We start from the raw sequence: 14,605 nt of genomic DNA on the forward strand, positions 1-14,605 counted from the left end.
CGCATGTGCAGTAGTGAATCAGGCTGTGAAGCCGCAAAGCTTCACTTTCTGACTCCCTTACTAGCCATGCTGACGCCTGCACCTTGAGCCGAAAGGACGGAATGGCTCCGGGCGAGGACATCACGGGCACCCTGGACAGGCAAGTGTCCTTCTTTTAAAAGTCAGCAACTGCAGTATTTGTAGCCGACTTAAAGGGACCAGGATCTGAATTTTTTTTTTTTGGGGGGGTTAAAAAAAAAACACTTTTAAAAGAGAAAAAAATTAATAAAAAATAAAATGGGGAAAATGTGTGCAGCCTGGATGAATGCCTGTGACATTTGCGCAAATTTTTTTTATAAACAGATCCGTAAAAGTGTGCAGTTGGCATCCCTCCGCACCTAAACCTTGGATTAAATTTTCTGCAACCCACCCCAAATATATAAAAAAACTAAAAATAAAAAATAAAAGTTCTGCTTACATTCTGAGCCTTATTATTGGCCTGTCACAGAGCTGGGCCACTTTGCAAACATAGCAAGGATTGAAAGACAGAAGGGTTTTGGTTGAACTACCAACCATGGAAAATGATGGCATATCCAAGCGCCCCAGGGTCATTGGGTACTCTGCAGAAAGGCTAGCCATGTCCAGACTCCAGGAAGAGTGAAAAGAGTGTGAATTTGGATGAGGTAGTCTAGCTAATTCTGGAAATTAACTTTGTTAACCAGGCTAGGTCCACTAAAGCAGTGATCTCCAAATATTTTAAAACAAAGCCAGGTTACTGTTTTTCAAGCTTCAGGAGCGCTAGACCGTGGCCAGTGCAAGTAAAACATGGCCTGGCATTAGTGGGAGTAAACACTGCTGCAACATTCGTTTTAACATGGGAGGAATAGACACCCATTGTTCATTTTAGCAGGCCCCATTAATGGTGTCAGTGGGAGAAATGGTGCTTCATCATTGGTGTCAGTTGAAGGAATAGTGCCCCAAGGGCCAGACAGAGGCAAGCAAGGGGCCGCAGTTTGGAGACCACGGCGCAAAGGTGTTAAGCAGGAAGGTCAGAAAGGTGTTAGTTTGCTTATACCCATTTTATTATAGAAAGATCTATAAATACACATGTTGTGATAAGGTTATTAAGCCAGTTCAGATAAAAAAATACTTCGAGTTTTTCTTCTTTAAACCAGAGATACTATGACAAATTGTGTTTAGAGAATTCTGTAAGGGGTGCTCTGCTATATCTGTATCACTGGGAGCCAATTACTACAAAAATAATAAATCACAGCAGATTGTGCAATCCATTTGATTAAAGGCCTCGACAGCAAAGTATTTACAATGTGTAAGACTATGGCAGTAGGTACCCATTATTTATCTACATGCTGGGCATTTCTTGAACAGTTAACTTGGTCGGAGTTCCCCAGCTGGTAACAGGAGATGTGACAAATGCCCCCAATCTCTCAATTTGCCTGGTACATATGTCAGCAGGCGATACCATCCTTTAGACTCAGACGTAAGATGATTTCACAGTAACTTGTCAAAACGCAGCTTTAAAAAAGGATGATGGGTGAATCATCAGCAATGAACAAGGCTATTATTTTTTTACATGGCATATGAAATGCGGTGTGACAAAAAAAAAAACGTAATTTTTAAAAGAAAATCCAACATGATGATCTAGCAGTGAGCAATTCTATGCAACACTTATTGTGATGCATAACAACCTTTCTGCCACTGGTATCCATCACATTCAAATATTCATATGAAAATGCTTTTTTTCTTCTTCTTCTTAGCACTTAAATTAAAAACTTATCATTAAAGAAATATTGGAGCTACACTTAATGAACTCACCTTCTGAAAATTATAACTGCCTGGTTCTCACGCTGACTCAGATTTGAAGTCAGTTCTTACATACATGTTCTTGGTTTGTGAAATCAAAGCATCATCGCGACAGAATTAATATGACAGCCAAGCACAATTGCAAATAGTGCCGCTCATGGCAGACTTGTGGTCCCACCACCGGCCTGAACTACAAAAAAGGTAAAACTTAACAAAATGTACAAGCAAAAAACGGACCAGGAGGCCACCTATGGACCGAGGAAAAAAAAATGCATGATGTTGAAAAGCCCAGGAAGCACCAACACTTCTGATAGGACCTTCATAGGAAAAAAGGAGGAGCTCCAACTTTCAGGTCATACACCTGAATGAGGATTTACCTAATCCACTTAGCAATTGTGGATCTAGAGGCAGTCTCTTCCTTCCGGTAATTGTCAAACATCAACAAGAAGTGTCAGATAAAAAAAAATTTTAAATGTAATAAATGGACCGGACTAAAAAAAGCAGAGCTTGGGAGAAGCCACTGTACCGACAATGCAATGTTAGTACAGCGATCTCCCCCACTGAGCTGTTGTGTCCTCACCCGCCAGAATACATCGGTTAGCCATTGGAAGGAAGAGACTGCCTCTAGATCCACGATTGCTAAGTGGATTAGGTAAATCCTCATTCAGGTGTATGACCTGAAAGTTGGAGCTCCTCCTTTTTTCCTAACTGAGGCAACAATCATGAGAAAGAAAATCTTGCGTGATAGGAGAAGGGGAGAAATATCCCTAATCGGTTCAAACAGTAGCCTACAACCAACAACACCAGATTGAGGTTCTGCAAAGTTAGTGGAGAGTATACTGGTACAACACATGTGGCCACCAGGCCTGTGGGCCGAATTTGGCCCCCAGGCCATTTCATGTGTCCCTCGCACCTCTTCTGCAGCACCTACCTCACATTTCTGCCCCCCACCTTGTTGTTTCAGCAGTTGGCAGCAGAATTTGGAGAGAACTCCTCCACCAGATCCTGCGCTTCTCCAAGCAGCTCCAGAGAAACTTCATTGTCACAGCAGTCAGCAACAGAGAGGACAGAACTTCTACAGATCCTGCACCTCTGCGCAACCACAGAAACTGTCATCTCCTCCTCCCCTGGGTCTCAGCATTCAGCAGACTCTGGCAGCTGACTCCAGCTCTCCTCTAGTCGCTCTCAGTTCCTCCCCCAGCTTCTTCCCAGTAGCAGCACAAGGAAAGGGGCAAGGGGGGTCAGGGACTCTTGCCTTCTGCTGGGTTACATAGTCCTACAGATACAAACAGGCCTTTCAGGGCAAGCATATTGTTGTTGCAGCCTGCAACGAAATGGAGTTGGACACCCCGAATCTAAGCCACCCCTTACACAAAGGCTATGGCCAAGGCGTGGGAAGCCAAACAGTCTCTGAAAGAGCAAAGAAACCGGACTTCTTATAGTCCTGAGGGCAAAGAACTTTTCCAGTCCAGACAGACTGAAGGATGACACCTGGGTGACAGAGTATTTCCTGGGATGAAGATTTCTTTTTTTTGCAACAAAATTTGAAAGTGTTGTGGTGCAAAAACAAGTGTTAGCCCTTGTACACACGGTCGGAGAATCCGTCGGAATGTGTCCTATCGGACCGTGTCGTTGGATAATCCGACTGTGTGTGGTATGTATCGGACTGATTCCATCGGAATATCTGTCGGACCCAATTTTCCAACATGTTGGAAATATTTCCCAACCAACTGGGCTGATCGGACATACTCCGATCATGTGTAGAGTATTTTGATCGGACCAAGTGCCACGCATGCTCAGATCAAATTCCTACATCAAAGCTATTGGCTACTAGCCTTAATGTAGTCCCATCGTAATGAAACGTCATCACGTTCTGAAAGATCTGATTTTTTCGCCAATTTTGTCCGACCGTGTGTATGTAACAGTTTCGGACAAGATCCGACGGGCAAAATCCGACGGATTTGGTTGTGGAAATCTCCAACCGTGTGTACAGGGGCTAAGTGTATTAAAACCTGGGGTGACGTCACAAACTCTGCCTTGTACAAAAAATTTCTTTATTTTGAAAAACATACAAGCAAACGACCCACTGAGGTTGGTGTGCAGAGGGGAAATTTCTAGCAGAGAACCCAGTGGATCACCGTTTTAACGATTAAATAAAAAGGTATTGCGGAGCTTCAATGAAGAGTCTGCAACAGAAGGTCTAGGACAGGGGTAAGCAACCGCAGCCCACCTTCCAGCAGTGGTGAAACTACAATTCCTATGAGACATTACAGGACCCTGACAATCACAGGCATGATGGGATTTGTAGTTTCACCACAACTGGAGGGCCGAGGTTGCCGACCCCTGGGGTAGGATTTCTTTCACCATGATGGTCAACAGTTAGAGGTGCTTAAGTGAAGCCTTAATAAAAGCTACCTCTTAACGTACACGCAAGTATTTGAGAATATATATATATATATATATATATATATATATATATATATATATATATATATATATATATATATATATATACACACACACACACACACACACATACACACATATATACATACATACACACACACACACATTTATTTTTTCAGTAATTTCAATTCTTGGTTGAGCGTTTTTTAAAAGACAGATTTCTAAATTTCTGGGACTACACCAGAAGCCTTCCTCTAATGGCTGGGACTGGAGAGGAAGGGGAAAGTACCATTACTTTTTTACATTTCTTTGAGTTCAAAACAAAAAAAAGGGGCATGAGGGGGATAGCTGTGACCATGTGAAAATGTCTAGAATTTTAGTTTGAAATCCCAAACTGAGAAGAAGCCTCTATGGAAAGCCCAATCTGTACCCAAAAAGTGTCCTTACTGCAAGGTAGTAGCTTGATCAAAGGTTTAAGATCTAATCATTATGAATATAAAAGTTAATTTTGCTATAATACTAATAGATATGGGATGATACTCACTGGAGCTGAACATTTTCATCTGCTCCACTGGTGGAACTCTATTTATTGATCTTACAAGTTTGTTTCCACGTAGAGGAAGCTTGCAGTGTAATAATGAAGAAGTCTTTGAGCCTGTTCATCTGGGTCATATAGCAGTGAGTGCCACTCGCACGCACTTGTTACATCACTAAGCTTGAGGCCTTTGACAGCTGGAGCACCAAGCAGCTGACTGCTACACCTGTTCCAGCTTATTTATATGACTGATGTCCTTCTTAAAATGTCACTTTCACAGCACTGTGGTCGTTTTCTCATATGTTTATGTTCTTTCAGTACAATAACCAATGGCAGACATTGCATGTGCTACGCATCGCATTGCTGTGCAGATCACATGCGATGTCTGTGCAATGCAAATTCAGCCATACAAACTGTTGCATTCGCGCCAAAATGGTGCAGGACCCTTTTTGGTCCACACTGGAATCAGATCGCATGGTTATTCACAATCATGTGATCCAATTCCTGCACCATTTCATAGTTCGCGCTGTGATCTGCGGGTGTCATTAACTTTGGATTGACACCTTCTGCGGTTCGCAGAGAGCCGTGTGAACCGTCGGGGATTCAGGTGCGATGCGGGAATCCGCACAGGAATCGCGCTGGTTTCTGCATTGCACCAGTGTGACCTGAGCCTTAGTCACAGGGATACCCTTGAGGTAAAAAGGCCCAGTATTCGTTATGTTACCCGAATGGAGTAGCACATTTTTTTCAGTTATGAGTTGTCAGGGCTGGCTTAGCCCTTCCTTCTCTGGGCTGGCCGCTCAGCTGTCGGCTAATTGCCAGCTCTCTTCTCTCTCCACTGTTACCAGCTGTTCCCGATGATGCTCGTCTGGCCTGCCTATTTTAAGTCTTCCAGCTCATTTCTCCATTGCCTTCACATTTGGTCACATCACTAGGAACCATCTCCTGCTGTTGTTTCAAGACTGGCTTGCTAACATCCCTCCTGGCTTCCATCCTGCTTGCAGTTGCTCTCCGTGGATCCCTGACGTCTGGACTGGCTGATTACCCGATCTGGTTTGTGAACTTTGGACTGGCTGACTACCCGATCTGGCTACTGGACTCTGGCTTACTTGACTACGCTTTTTCCAATTTACCTTTTTATTTTTATTAATAAACAAGTGTGATTTGATTGTACTTCTGTCTCTGTCTGTTTCATGATTCTTGACATGAGTAAAGTTAAACCAATTATTTTTTTTATATTGAACTAGCCTATCTTCCCAAATATCATCTAATCAAAGCTTCCCGTTTTCCCCTGCACAGCAGCACTGACACTGAAAGCAGAAGTAGCCTGCGATTTTTTTGTTTTGCACAGTGCTGTCAGTTAGCAGTTTAACCATGCTTACAGGGAGAAGAGTGATGACCTCACTGGTGTGATGCTGTTCCATCATTGTCCTCTCATAGGTTGGGGAAGATCCTGGACAGCAGTGCCAAATTTCATTGACTAAACGAACACCGTTTTAGCCGACTAAAATACAAGTAAATTTAAAACAACTCGAATGATTAAATACGACAAACTAAAATGGAATTTTAGTCAAAAGACTGACTAAAATTAAATCAAAATTTGACATAAAAGTTAACACTGCACTATCACATAGTAAGTAGGAGGCATTTACTAAGCTGCTGAAAAAAAAAAAAAAAAAAAAAAAAAAAAAAAAAAAAAAAGGGAGTAAGAAAAAGGGTTTTCTTATTTTTCTCAATATTTGATGTTGGTAATATATATTCAGGTAATATGTGCAATGGCATTACAGGCAATACAGTTTTTTGGAATTTTTTAAAAACATTGTGAAGTTGCACTTCTGTTTGTCAAAACGCAATATTTTTGTTTGTTTATGAAACTTGGTTTTAAAGACGTTATATATCACAATCTGTGTCCGTAGGTAGTGCATGTTCAAACCTTAATACCATAAATAACCTGTTAGATTTTTTTCTCCAGGAGTAGAGAAGGAGTTTGGCAATTCTAGAGAAACTCTTAAGGTCCCTTCCACACGAGGTGGATCTGTTTCAGTGGCATCCGGCAGCTCAACAGGAGATCTCTCCATTGATCTCCACTGAGCCGGTGGTTGACAGGCCTGTCTCTGCTCACTGAGCGGGGAGGGGCCCGTTGAGTGCCGCCGATTCCTATGGAGAGATCGGACGAAAACTGACATTATGTCCGTTTTCATCAGATCTCATCCGATAGGACGAACGGTGAACGCATTGCCATACATTCGATTTTAGCAGATCGGATGTCAGCGGACATGTCACCACTGACATCTGTCACTCCACAGACCTGCATGGAGCATCCGTTCAGGTCTGCCTAAAAAAAACTGACGAGTGGACTTGAACGGTCCACTCGTGTGAAAGGGGCCTAAAAAGGAGGAGTCCAGCCTTGGCTTGTTTGGCTGGGCTTCTCCTATGGGTCACAGGAGTGCAATTAGTTTTGCCCTCCTGTGACCCGTTTTCAGCAGAGAGCGGTCTGAAGTCAGCTCTCTGCCGATGTCACTGGAATCAGTCCAGGCAAAGCATCATCACAACAATAAAGTCTAGATCCACCAGGAACCTGTCTTAGCCTCTCAGCGAGCCGCTGAGAGCACGAAAAAGCCGCTCCCCGCCCCTCCACAGCTCAGCGCTCCAATGAGCGTAGAGGAGCAGAGGGGAGAGCTGCTGACCGACAGGCAGCAGCTCTTCGCTCGGGAAGCTGAGAGAACCAAGCCATTGGCAGTTTTGATTGCTCGGTTCTGAGTGCAGAGATGACGGGGGACAGATGCCGCATCCACCTAGGTAAGTAGGATGGGGGAAAAAAAAAAAAAACACACCACACCACACCCATTCTCTTTTAAATAATACATTACATTTTTAGTTGACTAAAACTAAAGACAATTCAGATGACTAAAACTAAAATTTGTCAAAATTAAAGTAGAATGTAGGTCAAAATAACTGTGTGATAAGACTAGTTAGAATGTAATCTATATGTCGGTCTTTGTCATGTAATTGCAAATATATAGAGAAATGTACCTGCTCCCACTCTAGCTTCCTTTATTGTGGAGAAAATGCAGCTTTTTAAATTTTCTAAATGGTTCCATTTTCCCCTTTTGCGTTATGCCACTATAGAAGGGACTACAGTGCAGCGCCGTCATTAGGGGGTGTTACTTTCTTTCCTTAGCAGCCCTAGTGTGCCAATCTATGGAGACCAAGACTGGACACTTTTCACATTCAGTCTGCCTATGCGAACACCCTCCCCCCCCCCCCCATCAGATCGTTTTTTCCCCCACGATATGTATTCCATTGCAGAGATTTCCCTTCACTTCCAGTCCCATTGCCAAACAGGAAGTGAGAGGGGAAATCCGTGCAAATTAAGGAAATCCCTTGGGGACCACAAGGTTACCAGAAGGTGTGCCCACTGGAAGATTTACCCTCTATTACTGCTCTGGGGACTACCCAAAAGTATGGATTCTCTTTTCCAATGATAATGGTAAACAGGACTATTAGAGAGGGTGAATCTCCTGAACAGAGGCACAGACAAATACAAATTGACAGGTATTCTAAACCACTCTTTCCGAAACTAAAAAAAGTTTTGCCTTTAATTATACTTTAACCAATTTGCAGAGCTCAATAATGGAATGTGTATATCTGAAGGGCCAAAGGGGTAACTAATCCCCCCCCCCCCCATGCTCACTTAAGCATTTTTTCTAGTCTGAATGCACTTTTTAGATGGGACCCAATAAAAACCACAATGTTTTCTTAATCTTAGAGAGAAAAAGCATTTGGATTTTGCAACCCACAAAAATCAGATAAATCCTACTTTTCAATGCAGTAGGCAGGAAAACCAAAAACCACTAAAGTGACCTGACTACTAAGAATGCCATTGTGGAAGGCTGAAACAACTGCTGGTGTGCAACTCTGCTGCCCTCTACTGTTCACCAAGTTAAATTTATAAAAAAAGAAATAAAAAAAAAACCACACACACACACAGGAACTAGAAAAAAAAAAAAGTTGCTTTTTTACCATTATCAACCTTTTGTGGTCACAGTATGTCCATCTGTAAAATGTTATTAGAATGTTTAAGCAGAATTAAACTCCTTGTTGTGCAGTAGAGTACTCTTTGCTATATGCCACTATCTTTTGTTGTGCATAATGTTGAAGTTTAAAACGGGGGAAAAGAATCAAGATTCATGAAGATTTTGAACAGATTAACCAGGTCCAGTTAGAAGGAGCGTATAAATGAGAGTATAGGTTCAAGAATTGGGCAGCAAACTCCTAACGTACGCTACAGCCCTAACACATTATACAGGAAAGTTAATTCCTATAGAGCATACATAGAGTATCAAGCGTTGTTCTTGAAGTTATTTACACATTAGGAAATAACTATCAGGTCCTGACCCAAAGTAAAGCTATCATGAATAGCAAACGTATCAATATGTTGGCTGCCATTTTCTGACTTTGGAAAAAGCTAGATAGTTAGCTATCGTCCCTTCGCTTCAATTTTTTCTAAATCACTGACCTGGAACAAGTATGAGAATCATGAGTCTCAGAAAAGGTCAATGTCCTTACTTGTACATTTCAAATCTGAATCATAAAGATTGGATTAACAGCTAGGTTACTGGCATTTTCAGGAGCCGATATCAGCTTTATGCTTCTTTTGTGACAGATTTCCTTAATCTGGACAGCCAGATGAAAGAGGCAGCTGATTCAAAGTTATACTTAATAAATACACCAAAAATTAAAAATTTGTGCCCTTACCAGATTTTCCCTTTCAATGCGTTGCTGCTCCCTCTGTCTGTTCAGAGCGCTATGGTAGAGACGTGAGGGGGTGCCGTTTGTTTTTTTCGGGGTCAGACTCTTGCTTTTAGACTTTGATGCTTGCCTAGACAGCTCTTTTAGCAACCTCTGGTTCTCTCGGTCTATGTGCCTGACCTCCTCGTTGCTGAAAGAGTAGTTCTTCTTGTTTTCGATTGGTGGTTGCTCCACTGATAGGTTCCTCGGCTCCTTCTTATCAAGGTTCATAAACGCTGCATGAAAAGATACATGTACATTGGGGTCACAGATCAATTCCCATCACTGAACAGAATTAGAACACATTAAACTTATTTTCTGTTTCAATCATATTTATTGGTTTTTCAAAAGAAACGTAGAAAATTACAAGGTACAAAACTTAGATTTTCCAATGTTCCTCTTACCACAGGAAGATTTAGAGTGACTTAGAGTGTCAACCAATTGAAAGACTGAAATAAGAGCACCCAGTAGCTCCACATTCTTGTAAGGAGGGCTTGTTCACCTCTGCTACAACCGACTACCAGCAGCTCTGAAGACACAAAGCTCCAGAATTTTCTGGTGGTAATGGAGCTTTTATGCCACTCCCTCCTCACACCCATTCCAACTAGCCAAGCAGGCACAGAAGGGCCAATAGGAATGTGGGGAGTGAACGGACTAACTCCACCATTACCCAGAAGTGTCCAGGAGTCAAAATGCTCAGCATTTGACAGCAGCAGAGGTCATTTTTAATATCTACTCAAGTTTTCACTAGTGTGAGGTAGAGTTAAGGCATCTTAAGTTTTTACTGCTATATGCACTTTTATTAGGGCGATACCATCCACTGGGCACAGCCACAGTTCAATGAATCCCTAGCAACCTCTAAAGGAGCCCTAGGATTCACTAAACCTAGGTTGTGAATGGCTGCTTATGACCAAAGAGATACTAGTTCAACATTCAATGCCTGGATGTAAACCCAGTGCCAGGTTTTATTGGAATAAACCTAAAGAAGCTGCATTAGTGGGCATCACCAAATACTATACAAAGAGTGGCCAACTGCTGTTGGAGGAAATAGGAAGTCTAACGCAATTATTTCCCCTGATATTAGGTTGTAGACTTTGACCGCTGTAAATATATACCTGCATCCTCAGGCAAGTATTCCAGTTATGTTCGAGGAAAAAAACGAAAAAAAAACACACAAAAAAAAAAAACACGCCCATAAGGCATCTGCCCAACCTGGAAATGAACATCTAAGCTTTGGTATCTTCTGTGCTGCTCACCCCTCCGCAAAACATGCACAGTATTCTGATGCTAGAGGGAAGAATTGGACCAACTGTCTAGAAATCTTCCAGTACAATACTGCATGCCTCCAACTTCAATCATTATCCCCTTCTACATGTGACTAAAAGCCCAATAATCACAAGTAATGCTTTTAACGTGGTACATCATTGGCAATTATAGGGCCATACCATCCAGTACTTTACACCTGTTTAATATAGATAAAAACAAGTCAACATGCAGACCATACAGCAGCTCATAGTTTATCGCTTTCAGTTTTTTCACAGAGCCAAGAAAAATTCAATCACAAGACTTCTGAAAAAAACAAACACACACACACACGACAACCAGTAGCTACAAAGCCGATAGATAGGCCATCCAGGCGATGACAGCCAGCTGATAGCTGAAAAAACTGCCTACGTAGATCTCCTCCTATGGGCATCAGAATGGGAGTGTGTCTATGACAACAAGCAAATGGGTCCACTGGAATAATTACATATATGACTCACTTGTTTAAGGCAGAGAAAAAAAAAAAAGAAAAAAAAAAAATAAGAAAAAAAAAAGGGAAGCTGATGAATGTGTAAGCTTCAGAAACAAACATCAAAAAGACTACAATGCACAGAAAAGGCATGCTCTGTAAAAACTGAAAAAGCAGAGGGAGAAAATAAATAAATCAGATGAATATATGAACTACTAAGGCCCCTTTCACACTGGGGCGGTTTTTAGGCGCTACAGCGCTAAAAATAGCGCCTGAAAAAACCGGCCCCTTTCACGCCAGTGTGAAAGCCGGAGGGCTTTCACACTGGAGCAGTGCGCTAGCAGGACAGTGAAAAAAGTCCTGCTAGCCGCATCTTTGGAGCGGTGTATCTCACCACTCCTACCCATTGAAATCAATGGGACAGCGCGGCAATACCGCCGGCAAAGCGCCGCGGCGCTTTACGGATGGTTTTAACCCTTTTTCGCCCGCTAGCGGGGGTTAAAACCACCCCGCTAGCGCCCGCAGGCCGCCGCTAAAACGACAGTAAAGCGCTGCTAAAAATAGCGGCGCTTTACTGCCGATGGCCGCACCACCCCAGTGTGAAAAGGGGCCTAAGGGCCAGTTTGCACCAGACGCAGTTCTGTGCGCTTTTTTTCTGCACAAAACGCATGTAGTGTGTTTTCCAGTACACATACATATACATACACACACATATATATACACACACACACACAAATATATACATATGTATGTAGTTAACTTAAAGTGCTCAGAGCTCATGAACCAAGATGTTTATTTTCTGGGCTACATGTGTCCATGATAATACAGTTACAAATTATTTATAGTACAGCACTGATCCATTTTAATTGAGCATAATGCTAAATTATTCAGCTCATATCGCCAAGATGGAATAGAGAAATTTCTAGCTTTCCAGTAAGATACAGATACAAAGTGGCAGCAATCAAACTGCAGTAGAATCAGGATACAGTAAGTCTACTGCAGAGTGATGAATCTTATTTCTTTATTTGCCAACACCCCCCCCCCCCCCCCACAGCTCAATGGAGGCACCCAAAAAAAAAAAAACACACACAAACGTTAATGATGTGGTTGCATACCAGATAAAAATCAAACAGTGTCATGACATGCAAAATATGTGCATAAACTAATCAGCACTTAAGCAACTGAATTAAACTGCCGACCAAAAAGCTGACCACTTTGGATGACAGGGTAACCCAAACAAGACTTTGAGCTTCTGTAGATAGCAGACAGCTAACAGAGTACATTACTGCACAAGAAAAACAAAAAAGAAGACGTCTTCACCATTCACACAGAAACGCCTAATCTTGTTTATAATATGACATTGATCACCTTGATCTAGTGGCCATAATGTGCCATTTTATTTTTTATTTTTTTGATTGAGGTACTTCAGAAAAATATTGCATGATGGCCACTAGATTGAGCGGATGATCATAGGATATAAAATTACAAATAGCACACCTTTTTTGTGCAGATGCAGTGCGATTTGAGCCATACAAATGAATGGCTCAAATCGCACCATAGTCATCACATGTGATTTGAATAGGAATGTGTTGCAATTCCTACCCAAATCAAATGAGGTGTCCCGCACTGCATATGCGTGAATCCAGCCTAACACTCATGATGCCCAATAATGGTTGACAACTAATCCAAGCATTGTCAATCTGGGAAGTGAAATCTTCCAATAGAGACGCCTGTTCGGTGAGCAACCGTAGAAAAAAAATTCCCCTCACTTTTGAAGATTTCCTCTTATGTTGCTTCTTTGGAACAGGGAGTGAAGGGAAACAAAAAAATAAAAAACACAAAAATAAATACAATTTTTATTATATATTCCACTTTCTAATTAATGTCATTAATATATTGTCAGCCATTACCGGCACCTTTAGCGCAAGATAAGCTCAACAAAAATGCTTTGTGTTAAAAAACATTGCTTGCTGCTTTTTCATTGAAATGCTTTGAAAACGCAGCAAGAATGCATCAATAACGCATCTTTGTTACGCTTGTGTCGCATGATGAAAAAACAAACAAACACACACACACACACAGTAAACCCAGGTTTAAATCACAATAAAATTACATACGGTTCTCAGCACCATTATTGAAACCTTTCGCCTTAATCGTCAAAATGCCGAAAACACAATTTTCGCAGTTGAAATTTTGGTGCATCTCTAACAGGAATAACTAGAGCCTTATAAGTAACGGCTTTTCAATTGTACCTTAGACAAGGTAAGTTAATAGACTTACACAGCCTCTCTCCGGATTGAGCCTGCATCTTTGCCCCCACAGAAAGTGGCTTGCTATGGTGGCAGACCCAGAAGAGGAGGAGGAGGAACTGAGAGTGCCAGCGGGGGACCCCAGAAGAGAAAGTAAGTGAAGGAGCTGTGCGTGCCAGCGGGTGACCCCAGAAGAGGAAGAGTCGAGAGTGTTGGCTTGAGGGACCCCAAAAAAGGAGGAGGTTGAGGGCCGCTCTGTGAAATATCATTGCACAGAGCAGGCAAGTATAACATGTTTGTTGTTTTAGGGGAAAAAAAAGCCCTTTAGGTTCACTTTAACTATAGAGAAAGCCCAACTGCAATGGTAGTTTTTAATTTTCGTTGGTGTTCGACTTCAAGCACTCAAATGCTGGATAAGTTCTTATCAAATCAAAAAAAAAAAAAAAAAGGAAGAAGTGGGAGCTTTACCTGGAGCCCCCGCCACAGTCATTCAGCCCAGTATAGAATTAATTTAGGACGGTGCAGTCAGTATTTATTGTGGCACGCAGCTGTGAAGATACTCATTTGTTTTATTCAACGCCAAATGAATGCTCAGAAGTGTTAATGAACTCTTCAATCTTTAGAGCAAATTGAAATATTATATTTAACTATGTATTTCATGCATCATAAAGTGACACAATTGGGAATAAAAACACCTCGTAATATTTATATCCATTTGCTTTAGCAGCAAGAACAGTTGAGTTGCTGCCTCCTTAGACCAGTTCTCCTAGCTTAACCAATGGAAGCAATAACGTCTAGAAATGAAGGATATAGACCCAAACAATAGCGGTAAGTGTGGCCACAAAAAGCAGATGCATTACCGAGAACTCTGCGGATGGCGAGACATCTGTCTGCCTGGCATACTGCTGGGACACACTAGGATTGTTGTCCTGATTCAGCAGATGGATAAATGAAACAGATTGCTAAAGCATCACTCTTTTCCAGTGGAAAATGAAATTAGATACCATTACTTTCAGTGTATTTTCTGACATGTTGGAAAGGCTTTTATGATAGAGATCACCTCATGTGATGCAACATGCTCATTACCTCACC

The 14,605-nt window shown here is 41.8% G+C and overlaps 1 protein-coding gene across 3 annotated transcripts in view; it reads right to left on the reverse strand.

Moving 5' to 3' along the window:
- The window catches only part of CFAP97 (cilia and flagella associated protein 97), a 53,422-nt gene that overhangs the window by 10,584 nt on the left and 28,233 nt on the right, over positions 1–14,605 (reverse strand). For all 3 annotated transcript variants that reach the window (XR_013272340.1, XM_077477310.1, XM_077477311.1), the window contains exon 4: positions 9,500–9,768. Coding sequence is in view for 2 of the 3 variants with exons in the window: in XM_077477310.1 (XP_077333436.1) it covers positions 9,500–9,768 (269 nt within the window). In the remaining variant the exon portion in view is untranslated. The remainder of the gene's footprint in view (positions 1–9,499; positions 9,769–14,605) is intronic.

This window comes from Lithobates pipiens, unplaced genomic scaffold (assembly GCF_037356315.1).
Source record: "Lithobates pipiens isolate NorthernLeopardFrog02 unplaced genomic scaffold, aLitPip1_a1.2 Scaffold_13, whole genome shotgun sequence".
Taxonomy (NCBI): domain Eukaryota; kingdom Metazoa; phylum Chordata; class Amphibia; order Anura; family Ranidae; genus Lithobates; species Lithobates pipiens.